At 49.4% G+C, this 14,471-nt stretch overlaps 1 protein-coding gene across 7 annotated transcripts in view; it reads left to right on the forward strand.

Annotated features, from left to right (window-relative positions):
* Positions 1 to 14,471, forward strand: part of IQSEC3 (IQ motif and Sec7 domain ArfGEF 3) — a 110,794-nt gene that overhangs the window by 30,463 nt on the left and 65,860 nt on the right. For all 7 annotated transcript variants that reach the window (XR_004819322.1, XR_004819324.1, XR_004819323.1 and 4 more), the window contains exon 2: positions 3,412 to 3,495. Coding sequence is in view for 4 of the 7 variants with exons in the window: in XM_027595064.2 (XP_027450865.2) it covers positions 3,412 to 3,495 (84 nt within the window). In the remaining 3 variants the exon portion in view is untranslated. The remainder of the gene's footprint in view (positions 1 to 3,411; positions 3,496 to 14,471) is intronic.

The following is a 14,471-nucleotide window of genomic DNA, read 5'->3' on the forward strand; positions in this document are numbered from 1 at the left end:
AGAAGGACTTGGGGACATTCTGGATTACAATCGTCCATTGCATGTGCCAACGCAGCTGAATCTGGGGAACTGGTAGGTCCATCTGGAGCCTGCCTGAGTGCCTAGCCAGAGAAGCATCTCCCAGCTCTGGAGGGTGCCTCTGAGAAATAGAGGCAGAATCAGAACAGAGCCCTCAGGCACCAGGCTTGTGACTGTACCCAAGTGAGATCTCCTTCCTGAAATGCCAGTGCCATGGGTGGTAAACAAGCTCTGCCTCTTTGCTTAGGATCTCGGGGGCTTTTTATTGAAATCAAAACCTGCCCTGGGGCACAGGTACATCCAGTGGCAGGAGCGGGGGGTTATGTTCTCTGCCACCTGCATACCTGGGTCTACGTGCCCCTCCATGGTTTGGGCTCTGAGCCCTCCTGGTTCCTGCCCTGTCTCCTCCTTCCTCCTTTCCCTTCTCCTCAGGCTGGGCAGTCCTAGGGGCTATCATGCAACATTTGGGATCCAGACAATTCTCTAAAGATTCTGATTTGCCCTAGGAACCCCAGGGCTGGAGTAAGGGAGGTGAGGGGAGCTGGAAGCCTGAGCAGGGACTTTGGTCAGGGAACTACTGTAGACAAATTACCTCCCCACTTTGGGCCCAGTTTTCTCATGTGTGAAATGAGGGGTCAGATTCAATTATTTTCCTTACTGCCCTTTTACAAAACTATATTAGTTTCATTAATTATCAGTCTATAATCTATAGATTATATATAATCCATAATCAAGAATTTATTACATTAACAAAAATCCAAGATAAAAATTGCCCATGATCCATCCTGAAATGATATTAATATTTGTGTTGGTTCCTGACATTTTCTAGTCCTTGTTCAGATATATATTCAATTTTAATGTGTTTACAGTAATACCATAAGTAGGAGTTTATCTTGAGCATTTTTCAGTTAACATTATGCCAAGCATATCTTTCCCTTTCCTTTTTTTGCCTCCTTTGTCCAGCTCTCTTCTTGCTGAGGTAACCAACGTGAACCGCTTGGTTATATACATACTCATATAGAAATACAGTACACTGTACAGAATATGCATTTGAGGGAGAGGAGTCATTGTTTGTTTTACAAAACTGTATACATTTCTCTGCAGCTTGCTTTTCTCATTTAACCATACGTTGTGGAAATCCACCCTGGCCAAGAGATATGACGCATAATTCCACACAGAGAGATAACACATAACCCCATGGGATGGATGAAGTTATCCCAGTGTATTCAACGAGTCCCTGACTGGTGGGGTCTCCGGTAATTTCCAGCTGTTTCCCCCCCCCACTAAAAACAACTCCACCACATTTTGTACTAATACCTTTATGAACAGGTTACTTGTATTTCTAAGGTATAAAATTCCAGAGGCAGGATTGCTGGGTCAGAAAACATGTGTTCTTTTTAATTTCCAAAAACAGCTGTAAAAATCCACAACCACACAGACAGTGGATTAGGGCACTTCTCTGCCCACATTCTCACCAGCCCTTGTAGTTACTTGTCTTTCTAATGTCTGCCAGTCCGATGGATGGGAAATGGCATCTCTGTGTTGCTTCCGTTTGCACTTTCCTATTTACTAGTAAGGTAGAGCATCTTTCCATCTTGTTATTTGTTAGCTCTTTGGATTTCCTTTTCTGTCAACCGGAATTCATGTCCTTTGCCCATTTTTTCTACTGGGTCTGTCTTTGCATTATGAATTTGTGGGATCTCAGGGTAGGATACGCACTTGCCTTCTGCCATACGTATTAAAAATATATTTTCCCACTCAATTATTTGTCATTTGACTTACTAGAGTATCTTTTCCCACACAAGATGCTTTCATTTTATGTAGTCAGATATATTTCTTTTACTTAATGGCTTTTCAATTTCCTGTTTTGTTTTAAAAGTCTTCCCAACATATAATCTGTCTTCCTAAGTTTCCTTGTACATTTTCCCTTGTTTTACTTTTTTCCACTGAAACATGAAATCTTTCTGGAGTTATTTTTGTTAAATTAAGGTAGGCTCCAACATTATTTTCTCCCGTGAGAAGAGCCAAACTCAGCAGTTTCTAATCTATGCTCTTATAATTGCGGGGCCCCCAAGAGACACCTGGGAGGTGGCCACCAAAATTGGGGCTAGCAGGTCAGGGAGGTGGCTTAGACCTCCCACTTCCTGCCCATAGAGCTATTCCACTTTGGTTACTTTACCAAAGGGCTCCCAGGAAAGATTGGGTTTGGACAAAGTGTTCTGAGGCTAAAAGGAGTTGAAACACCTCCTTCAGGCAATCTTTGGGGCCCCCTCCAGGTCTGACATTCTCTGATTCCATGATGGTGAACGCTTGCTAAGGGAGAGAAGACAACATGTCAGCATAACTTTATCCAAAAGTAATTTTAATATTAAATCCCAAGGTGGCTCAAAGTAGATATTAGAATCACAGAGTTTTGACGATGGAAGGCACCTTGGAAACCCTCTAGTCTAATGGCTCTCGATTCTGGCTATTGTTCGAATCGCCTGGGAGCTTATAAAAGTCCTGGTGCCCCTAACCAGGGCCAGAGCAAGTGAATCAGTCCCTGGGGCGGGGGAGTGGGGTGGTGGCAAGGGGGGGTGGGGGGAGGGACCAGGCATTGATGGTTGAAAAAGTCTCCTGGTGATTGTAACCAGCAGCTAGTGTTGAAGACCACTTCTCTAGTTTAACTCCCTTATTTCATTAGCAAATAAAATGAGACCCAGGAAAGGTAAATGAGGTATCACACAGCTGGCTAGCTGTAGCGTTGGCACTAGAACCTTCATCTTTGCCTCTCAGTTGGCTTTTTCATCTGCATCAAACCAATCCCTCATCAAGCACCGTGCCTTGGATTTTCAGCCGGCAACATTAAAATCTCTGTATGAGTGCTTTGTATCTTTGCATATGGTTAGCTTAAACACGTTCACTGCATACGGTTCTATGCATCATAAATGAATAGACCTAGTTCAGACTTGCTGGACCGAAGTGGGGAACAGAATTATAAAGAACTATAATGATAGGGCGCCTGGGTGGCTCAGTTGGTTAAGCGACTGCCTTCGGCTCAGGTCATGATCCCGGAGTCCTGGGATCGAGTCCCACATCGGGCTCCCGGCTCAGCAGGGAGCCTGCTTCTCCCTCTGACCCTCTCCCCTCTCATGCTGTTTCTCTCTCTCTCTCTCTCAAATAAATAAATAAAAATCTTTAAAAAAAAAAAAAAAAGAACTGTAATGATAAAAGAGCTGAATCAACGGTACATCCTATGCAGAGGAACCTACTTCGGGGCTGGGGGCTCAGAAGGAGGAAGAGTTAGCTGATGGGATGTCTGGGGTCTGCAAATGGGGGCAGGGATGCCTTGGTGCCGGCTGGGCCCAGCCTGTCAAGGCCACCTCTGACCTTCTCCCTCTGCTCTGTCCTCAGGAATGAGACTGTGCTACACCAGTTCTGCTGCCCAGCCGCCGACGCTGAACAGAAGCCCGCCGGCTCCGACTTGGCCTCCCAAAGGTGGGAGTGAATTGGTGGCCGTCCTCCCTTCCCCACCCCCACCATCCTTCCCCTTGAAGCAAAGCACACCACACAGCGCCTCTTGCTCTGAGTCCTGTGTTCTTGTTTGTCTGTTTTTGCCTTCTGCCTCCTGCTTCTATTTCTCTTTCCTTCCTCTGGACGCTAGGTGAGCCATTCCCAGCTCTTGAGGTCATTATACCCTATTGTTCAAACTCCAAACTTAAGCTCCTTCCCCCAACCGGCCTATATAATATGTCATCTTTTTAAATGTCAAGGGAAATTAATTAGATTATGCAGAGTGTATGTATATATATATATACACTCTGAAAAAATATATATATACATATATATATATGTATATATATAAAATCACATAGGTTGTCTGGCACTCAGGAGGGGCTCAACCAATGGTAGCACCCATCCTTTCTATCATAGCAAAGATTGACACTTTTCTTTCTTTCTCCTTCCATAAAGCAGCCAAGATGACTGAGCTTAATTTTCAGGATTTCGAAACTTCACTGAGATAGCTGTTGACCTGGGAAGGAAGGGGGACTGTTGGGTCAAGGGTTGATGTCACTGTCCCTGGCTTTCCTCATCTTATTGTGGGTTAGTCATGGTCCCTCTTTCCTTGATTAATTTTTAAAAATTAATTTATTTTTTTACTAGGGAAATAGATCATTTAATAGTCACTGATGACATCTTAGGGTAGTAAAATTATATATATATATATATATACACACACACACACACACACACACACACATATTTACATTTTTTTGATTGGCACAGGCACGGCATGCCCATCTAATGAGACAGAAAATGTGGGTTTTACAGCACATATTTTGGGTCTTTCCAATATTGTCAACAAAATAGCAGCCTTCTGTGGGAAATAGTCATAGTCATCAAAAATAATCTATTTGTTAGGTTTTAAATGTACTATAAATTTTTCACTTTACCGGGGAGATCACGCATGTTCCTCTAAGTTATGTGCATCACCGTCATCACATTTGCAGAGGCTGCCCGGGAAGAAGGGCAGTGAGTCACCCAGCGCTGCCTGGACACTTGAGCACCGCAAGGCAGCTCCCGGCTCGGCCGGCTTCCCACACTCTGACCCCTCTCCACGTGTCAGCTCCTGGCTGTTTGCTGTGGACATGTTACATCTCAGGACTGACACCTTTATTCTTTCTTTGGGTTTCTTAAGCTCAAGACTTCCCTGAAATGTAAGTGTAGGGAAGTACTTCTGTTCCGTGCCAGCCTCTTCCCCAGTGAGAGTAGGAGCATGAGAGCCAACATGAGCTGCTGGCCTCGCTGGCCCTCTCTCTGCCGACCTCCTATTTTGTCTTCCCTCCCCCTCAGGCTCTCGTCTGCCTTCTTCCACCTCTGCCTGTCCCTCCAGCGCTCTTCTTCCTCCCTGACGCCAAACTCCTCTCCTCTCGCCCGTCTTGATCCCTGCACTGTCAGTCCAGGTCCCTTGTTATGCTTTGCTCTCTTTCCACCAATTTTTCTGTCTCAGTTCTGCACATTTCTCTTTTCTTTACTTTTTTCCTGACTTCACTGGGAGTCAAGATACTTGGATTCTGGCCAGAAAGTTGCCCCATCTACAGTCTCCTGTTGTTGGGACTCATTTGAGCAAGTTGCTTAGCTCCCCTGGGCCTCAGTTTCCCCATTTGTATAATCAAGAGGGTGATCTGTCTGGAAAGTAACGTTGGCATTTCATCTCATTGAGTCTCTCAGCTGCTCAGTGAGGTTAGACCAGGCAGGTCTTCCTATCCCTGTCTTATGTGAGAGCAGGGGGAGGTTCGGAGCACTCCAGGGCCTTGCCCGCAATCACACAGCCGGAAAGTACCAGTACCCAGACTCACCCTGAGCATGTGACTCCTATTGCTCAGCATTTCCAGGTTTAAGACTCAAAGATGCCATGATCTTTCCTCCTTTGTTCCTTGGAAAGAAACTAGATAGTAATCAGAATGGTAGTTATTGACATAAAGCCACCCCTGAAAGGTGTTACTACCGGGAAATCAGGGTCGGGGAGGAGGCAGGACTCCGAGAAGGGAGCTCGAGGAGTTAAGCCAAAAACCAAGGGCACACCTTCGGGATCCTTCAATCCAGGACCGAGGGAGGCTTGGTTGTTCCCTAAGGCTGACCAGGTTGGAGGAGGGGAGGCAAAGGGGAGGACCAAGTGAGCACTGTGCCGGTGCCCTGGGTGGCCTGGGGGCCAAGTTCTGTGCTGGGGACAGAAGCACGAGAAAGGCCACTTGGATTCTGGAGGAACTCCCCAGCTAGTGGGGCCCTGTGATGCCCCCAAATGGATGATAGCTTGCCCGGAAACCGACTGGAAGGAGAAGGGAAGGGGAGAACGAGACGGGGGAGAGGAGAAGAAGGACAGAGAGTGGAGTGGCGTCGGGGTGGTCTGCACAGCAGGACACCGAGGGCCTGACCCCTCCTCATGAACTGTCACTGTCCAGACACACAGCGGAGTCGTCTTCTTCAACATGTCCTCCTTCGCAGGGCAGGGAGAAGAGGGGAAAGCTGTCTAGTGTGCCTCCCACCCCATCAATCTAGCTCAATCCAGGGAACGTTTAATTACCACCACCCAAGCACCAGGCATCAGCGAAGACAGATGGCAGGGTGCCCTCAAGCTCAGTCCTGGGGGGGCGCCAGCAACAGAAATCCTCCCTAGGGTTTTCCATGCTCACCCTCTCACTCTTTCTTCCCATTCCTTCACGTGCCTGCTGGGTCCACCCTGAGGCTCCGAATTCTGGTGGGAAGGGGTGGGAGGAGCTGGTGTGCCCTGTGGGAGAGAGGGGCGGGTGCGGGAGGGGTGCTCTCCCTCATGGGGGCCGGGGCGCCAAGGGAAAGGGCTTCTTTTCCAAGCTTTGGGGCAGGAGGGTAAGAAATCTACTCTCTTAGTTTCCCCTTGGAGGGACAGGTGCCGAGGTCGGGGCGGAGGTGCTCTGGGAAGGAGGGTGGGAGAACATTCGATCATGGGGTGGTCTGTGAGCACTGCCCACCGCAGCCCTCCCCTCTGGGCGGGGCAGGGAGACGAGCCCCAAGTTGGTCCAGACCTTCAGCGGCTGTCTGCCTCTGTTCCCAGGTATTCCAAGTTGTCCCATCTGTTTGGTTTGTAGTTTCCTAGAGTGTATTTTTGTCTGTCTGTCTGTGCCTCTGATGTCCGTTTCTCGGCTTCTCCGGGAGGAGGCCTTCTGGATGTTTTCTGATGGTCCAACTGTGTATATGTCAGTCAAGTCTGTCTGTTCTTGGCTTCCTGGGGGAATTCCGTCCTGAGAAAGTTTTCTTCCCTGAGACCGCTGACAACCCCGCTCCCAGCCCTATCCGTGACTCCTTTTCCTTTAACCAGGTGTCCCACCGCCACAGAGGGTAGCCCAGACCTCCCTGTGAATATCTCGATGAGAATGTGCCAAGGTCAGAGACTGGGCTGAGGGCTAGCGCAGGGTGGGTGGGTCACAAAGTCCCCTGGCCCACTCTGGGAGATCCTGGGCTGGGCTGCAGGGCTCTGAGATGAGCCAGGCTCCAGCGCAATCAGCCTCCTCTGAGTTCTCTGGGGATAAGTCCACTGGTCTCTACAGGAGACCCCAATAAGAAAGCTAAACCAATCAATCAGGTCTCAGGATCACTGGGGCTTTTGGTATGTGACCTCAGAGCCGACTCCCTCCAAAAATGTCCAAGTTTGGGGTGTCTGTCCCTTCCCTGCCAAACCCCAAGCTGTGGGGCTGAGCAGGAATCCCTTCCTTAAGCCGCTGGACTCATCCTCTGGGGGCTGCATGGCCGCTGGTCTTTATCAGCTGGTCACCCACAGCCCCATCGGTCAGACCTGTGGCGAGGAGCTGCCAGACCCCGAGGCAAACTCTCAGCCCAGGGGAGAAACCTGGCCAGGAGGAATCCTCACCCCTCCTAAAGAGGCAGCCAAGCTCCAGCCCTGGGGGAGGGGGTGTTGCTGGGGCAGCCTGCCCGGCTACCTATAGAGCAGCCTTTGGGGGATGGGGTCAGGAGGAACTCTTGGGACCTGGAGCCTGCCAGGGAGCGATGCTCCAAGAAGTGGGAAGACTGAAAGTGCAGCAAGTCTGGAAGCTGGGTATCTGTAAGAAAGGAGGCCAAGGGGTGGGCCTCAGGGACTGGGGTGCATTGGAGCAGTTGTGGGGCTGGAGAGGCCTCTAAGGCTGGACCACCCAAGAAAGGTGCCTAGGCTCGCAAACCCGTAGGCAAACCGCCTACGCTTCCCAGGGTAATGAGGCCCTCAGGTGAGAGCTGGGGGTGGTGCAGCCCTGAGCAGCCAGCCAGGGGCAGCAAGTGTGTGCCAAGCTCTTTCTTCCCCCTTCCCTACCTCCTCCTGCTGCTAGCTAATGACAAGGGCTTTATTCTAGGGAACTGAATAGACTCGTAATTGCAGCCCTACTTTCAATCCCGTGGCTCTCCTCCCTCTCAGGGCCTCAGTGACACTTGGAACAATGACCCTGGAACTGGCCAGCCACCTCCCAGCATCCAGCAGAATGGCAGGCCGTTTGTCTCCGTGGGTGGCAACGGGGCCAAGTTGAGGAAGACTGGCTTCTATTAGAGTCATGAGAGGAGGCTCGTTGGGGTGGGCCGTGGGGGCTCAGGAAGGGGAGGCCTAGGGAGGAAACAGAAACAACCCCCATCCCTGGGGAGGAATGGGGGATCTGAAGGGGCCAAAGCAGACTCAACTGACTCACCCCTGGTGTTTGGTCCTTCCTCTTCACGTACCCGTTACTCTAGGATGGGAGAGACACTAATACTTCTTGAACGTAATATTTATTGAACATTCCAGGGATGTTGCACTAAGCCCTGTCAGTATTTTATCTCAATTTGGTGAGATAGCTATTATTCCCATTTGTAGATCTGGGATGGAGAGAAGTCCCGTGTCTTGATAGAGGGACCGCATTAATCAGTTCTGGAGGTGGAAGGTGAGCTCAAGTATAACTCCAAAATGCAACCTCTTTCCACTGAGCTGCTGCTAGGATTTTTTTCTTTTCTTTTCTTTTTTGAAGAGCACAGGAGAAACCCTTCCAGGCAATTCTTTTGATCTTAAATAACGTCTATTTTCTCTGATTATAAGTTATACTTGCTAGTTGTTGGAAATGTGGAAAATACAGAAATGTAAAGAAGAAAATAATTGAATCCAGTTATATAAAATTAACCACTGTCAATATATTAGGGTGCAACCTTCCGGGGTTTTATTTTTCTAGGCATAGGATTTTACATTTTCCCTCATTAAAAAAAAAAAAAAAAAAGATTTTGTAGCCTGCACTTGCCACTTAGTATACTGCGTCCCAGGAAAGCACCCACCCAGAGCAGCCCATCCTGTGCCCCCACCCTGTCCTGGGGCCCGGTCTGCACCTACCACCCAGCCCAGCCGGTGTGTGCTAGTGGCCGGCTGTGGGCTCTGCTGGAGGTTGCACTCCATGCCACCCTTGAGGAAGGGATTTCCTTCGGAGGATGCTGTCAGGGAGAACCCTTCTTTAGCATTGCTGGCGCCTCTGTCCTGCCTTTCGGCTCTCCCCAGCCGGCCTGTGGCGTGATCAATGGACCAACCAGTGTTTACTCAGCGATTACGGAGCAATTAAATTCCCAATCGATACAGCTCAGTCTTCAAAAAGCTGGGCTAGGCAGCCTCGGCGTTAAGAGCCCGCTCCATCAGTCACCTCCCAGGCTCTGAGGCTGCCCAGGGAGCCTGCCCCACCCGCGGTGGAGGGGGTAGGGCTCGTTCTGGGGCTGCTTCTCTGGAGAAGCACAGAGAAGACGCGGCTTCCCTAGGCCCGAGGAGGGGTGGGGGTCTCTGGGGTCTCTGCCTCGACACACGGGGAAGGCAGTAGGGCTGCAGGCAAGGCCAAGGGGAAGTTGTCTGGTTTCCCTTGGCGTCCAGTGGTTAGCCCCCAAAGGCCATGGCAAGGGTCGGGATCATGCGACCTAATGCAGTGCCGTGACAGTTCCCATGATGCCTTCCTTGCCCTGGAATGGAGAAGCTGCCAACTGTGGGGTCCAGGTGGGATTCCTGGCAATTGAGGACCTCAGTCTGGCCCGGGACACAGCGAACCCGGTGGGAAGTGCCGAGCAGCAGGGGGAGCGGAGGAGGGGGGGAGGGGGCTGCTCCTTCTTATTTGGGCTTTTTGAGCCCGTTAGGTTTGCTCTCCAGTCTCCTAAGGATTTCTGTATAGTTGCAGCAGTGAACTTGGCCGTGCTTTATACCTGAGTATAAGCACAATGAAAATGGCAGAAGAATTCAATCCTGGAGTTAGAGAAATCTGTCCCCTGATGAACCACATGGCCTGTCTCTTCACATGTCTGTGCTTGTTGTCCCATCCGCATCTCCCCCGCCAGAGGCACAAAAGACAAAATAGATGTCAAAATACTTTGATAGCTTGGTAGGGGATGTCCTCCCCCAACCCCCAATTCCAGAGAGTATTAGGGAAGCTTTGTCTTGTCATGATTTTCGACTTTCTGTTCAGAGGGTTTTCCTCAGCTATGACCTGAAACTCATGTTTGGAGTCAAGTATTTGTCCAGGCCAATTTCCTTATGTGCTTTTCCCTCCCGGTCACTCTCTGAGACCACTTCTGAGACCTAGGATGTCACCAGAGGGTACTTAGGAAACTTCCCCATCCACAGGCCTGCGCGGGGGCTGTGGAGTGTGAGGCCAGGCTTGGGTCCACCTTCCAAGAGCTACGAGTTAAGACAGACAACTTTCTGTCAGCAGTGTGTTTAGAGATGTTTAGAGATTTCCTCCTCACTCTATTTCTATTTTGTATCCCTTACCATGAGAGAGGGAAAGAGAATACTGGCTGTGAGGTATTCAGCACTTGCTATGTGCTAGGCAGATATTATCTCGTTTAATGCCCACTGAAAGTTCATAAAATGTTATTAGTCCCAGGTTTACAGACAAAGTGAGGGTTGGAGATGATGAATGACTTGTCCAAGGGCCATATACCGGGTGAAGGGCGGAACCAGCATTTGAACCAAGCATCCATGACGACTTCTGCCACCAGAGTCAGAGGACAAAAGAAGGGAGGCGTTTTCAAGCATGGGAAGCAAAAGCGTGTTGGGGGAGTGAAGAGATGGCTCCCACTTCCCCAGGGGGCTGCTTCAAGCGGGCTCCTCGCAGAGCCTGGTTTGATGTTCAGGGACCACGAAGGCTGGCCTTACCTTCCTGCTTCTCCATCCTCCAATCGAGGCTGTTTGAGCAGTCCAGGCGGCGGGAGGTAAACACATCAGAGCAACCGAACCGAAGACAGAAATGACCGAGAGAGTATTTTAAGGGGGGAAGAAAAGCTGTAGGCTTTATTATTTAAGGAAATAAACAGAACTACAGGTAATACTCCCAGAACAACAAAATGAAAGCTACCACAAGGAATGTCTAACTATCTCTGCTCAGTTGGTGCTCATTAATGCAGAGTTTTGTCCAATTTGGGGAAACAGATTCTTTTTTTGCTTACCAGAAACTTCTCTTTTGAGTCTTTTGGATATTCCTTTTTCATTCCCAGAAAGAATAACCTCTCTTTGCAGGCCTAGAGATTTTTCTAACCTCACTATCTCTTACGCTTTTTGGTTTTGTTCCGTTTTCTCCTCGGAAGAGTCAGCTTTCCCCATTCATTTATCTTTCAACCAATAACTTGACCATAAAAATAATTTATAATTTCAATAAGCGTTTCTGATCTATGACAGAAAGGGTTTTAAGTCTGTTTCATCACACCAAAAGAGAGGAAATCATCTTACTCTGCAGCAAGAGCAATTTAATCAGATCAGACATCCTTAATGACTTTAATGCCTTTGACAGAGGCCTTGGAATGGCTTGAGGAAAGAGATCTTTGGAGATTTCTTTTGTGACGATGAAACCCCCCCCAGAAAAAAACAAAACAGAAAAACAGGAAAGACAGCCATCTGTGAAGGAGGACTGGCCTATGTTACTGTCTCCATCAGAGAGACGCGCCAGCAGGAGCAAAAAGAAAGGGGCTGTTGATTTCAAACCACAGGATGTGGGCTGGAAGAGCCCCCAGGGATGCTCCACCCGTTATCACACCGATAGGAGACAGGGGACCCGAGGCTCAAGGTCTCACAGCTGGTGAGGTGCAGAACAGGTTCTAGAACTCAGGCTTCCTGAAGAGCTGGTGCTTTCCACCCCCAGACGTCTCTATGTCTCAGTTTCCTTAGCTACCACATGGAGTGGTGAACCGTCTAATCCCTGAGGCCCCTGCAGCAGGGATTTTATAAGAAGACACTCTGTCCCGGCCGGGGACAGTGTAGGCATACACGCGGAGCCCCCGGGAGCATTTACAAAACCAAAGGGGGCGAGGGAGAGCGGACCCAAGAAGCAGATGGGAACAGCAACATCCCAATTAGTGCGAGCATAAGTAAGAAATGAGAAGCGTCAGTAGGAAGGTAGAAGCCGGCAGAGATCAAGACAAGCCCGTATAAAGAGAGGGGCTGCAGTGAGCGGTGACATTAAGCCCTGCTTCCTGCTTGTCACTGTTTGAATGGGCTGCCTCGGCCACGCGCCAGGCGCCACCACCCACACAGACTGGCGGCATCTCGGTGTGGTTCCCGGGTTCTAACCGAGGCTGCAGGTTGGTAGGTTTGGAGGAGCGATTAGGCTACCCTGAGGTCCTCGGATTTCAGAAGAATGGACTCACCAGAAACAAATTTATAAGAGACTGATACAGTAGTATGAATTTATGAATGAGAAATGGTACTGGTGAATAGGATACTACTCATGATTACAATTAATATGGAACTTAAAAATATGAGAGTCCCTCTTCTTCTCCAAGGGCAGAGGGATGAGCACCAGGTGATTTTCAGGGATTCCCTTCTAAACAATATAGAGGGGAAACACTACCTGGGATGTTGTTCAGGGTCATTGAGCCACGCCCTTCAGAGAGAAGGTGTAGTTCCTTCTCCGGATGGCAGGTGATGAGCGTGGAGAAGGAGGCAGTCTTTCAGATGTTTCTATTCAAGCCTAAGCCGGGACACATGGAGTGTTGGCTAGAAAGAGCCCAATATCTGTGAGAGAGAGAGACTCTGGAAACTAAGGGACAAATTCGGGGAAAAGATCAAAGAACCGAGAGGCCCAGATGAATGCCAATCCAGCAGGACCAACAGGCATGGGGAGGAGATTTTCTAGACATCAGGGCAAGAGAGGAAATGATTTAACCCAGCACCAGGCTGTCAGAGTGCAGGCTAAGATGAGATTAAAAGCAGAGGCATTTTATCAGAAAATTTTTGCCAGCTGACAGTTTGACTGCCTGCTCTCCTAAGAGGAGGAAACAGTTGAACACTTTCGGGGAAAAGTTTCTGGCCTGGCACTGACCCCTGCCCTTCCTGGAGGGGTGGGTGGTCCCCCAAGCTAGGCTCTCCAAGGCTGCTTCCCAAAGCTAGTGTGCCCTGCAACATCTTTTCATCCTAAACACTTTTGGAGATGACGTGCGAAACCCACAGGCATATGGAAAAGGGCATGGCCATTCTGAGACTGTATACTTGTGAGCGGTTTCTACTTGACCAAGAAAGATTGAAGCTAGACATTAGGAAGAACTTCAAGTAGGAAGGCAAAAGATAAGGAAGGTGACTGTAGAGAAATAAGTAAATAACCTTGTTCCATAGCAACTTGATAGATACCCAGAGCAGTGTCACACTCCCAGCCATTTGGCCATTTCCATCTCTCATGTCCTAAGACTCCTATTTTTGGCCAGCACACGCCTAACTGCCACCAGAGACCTTTCCCCTGGCATGTGGCAAAACCGAGCCTGTGAGGAGCCCGGAGAATATCTTTCCCTGGAAATGGCTCAAGACCAAAGAAACATCCGCTCTGGTGGGGTGAGGCAGGGCTGATTTGGGTGGGACAGGAGGAGATAGAATAAAGGGGCTTTATAGTCATGAGAATACAACCTCACACCTGAGCAAACAGCCTTGGAGAAGTCAAGGCACTAGCCCATGCTGTGCAGCAAGTGAGGAGCTGGATTTTAAACCATGGTCAGTCTGTCTGGTTCCTAATCTCATACTCATTACATTCTGCTGCCTCCCTGCCCTTATACCTCTGGTAAGCTTCTCTTGACATCATCTCTAACTCAGAGCTTCAGAAATTATACCATATGGAAAAGAACAATACTTCTCCATTTCAAGAACTCTAGCACAAGAACATAAAGGAATGATAGTTCAAGTTCAAGGACAGTTCTTTATTCTGAAGTCACATCCTTCCTACTTTTTCATATTCTTTTGTAATATGATAAGGAAACCGAATGGTGCTTTCCTTTTTATTTTATTTGAACAAAATAGCATGTGGGAAATCCTAAAAAAGGAAAAAGACAGTTTCTCCTTTATATAGGGCTTACTGAGCATTGTACACAAATTCCCACTTTAATTCTCTCGCAGAGAAGAAAGTGGGGCCCAGGGAGGTGAAGCAACGTGCCCAAGGCCACACAGCAAGTCAAGGCAGAGCCGACTTTCAAGCCCAGGCAGTCTGGTGCCGAGTCCACACCTGTACTTGCTGTGTTGAGGCCCCAAAGGACGCACTGGCTGACACTGTCTGCAGCCTCATGTCCTCCCCGCTCACAGGGACCCCGAAGGCACTCATACCCCGGACCTGGCTCCCAGCCAGCTCATGGGCTGATGCCTTTCCTGAGTATGCCTCTCCCAGCCTCTCCTATGTGGCTCCCGACCGTCACCACGGTCCATTCAGAGATGATTACACCCCCGGACCACAGAGGGCCAGGGGCGGCGGGGTTCCTTAAAGAACAAGTCCGTTTTCTTTCCTGAACGTCTTCCTTGCCGAGATAATGGGTACAACCCAGCTCCCAGATCCCTGCCATTGTTTCTGTCCTGCCAGCATGGAGCTGTGGGCCATCGCCCCTGGAGGGGCTTCCTGACCTGCTTAGAGTCCAGAAGATCTTGAATGTTCCTGAGCCTCCCCCGTGAGCACGCTCGGCAGACCCGGTGCTCCTGCCAAGCAGCCACCACT

The sequence above is a fragment of the Zalophus californianus genome, chromosome 9 (assembly GCF_009762305.2).
Source record: "Zalophus californianus isolate mZalCal1 chromosome 9, mZalCal1.pri.v2, whole genome shotgun sequence".
Classification (NCBI taxonomy): Eukaryota; Metazoa; Chordata; class Mammalia; order Carnivora; family Otariidae; genus Zalophus; species Zalophus californianus.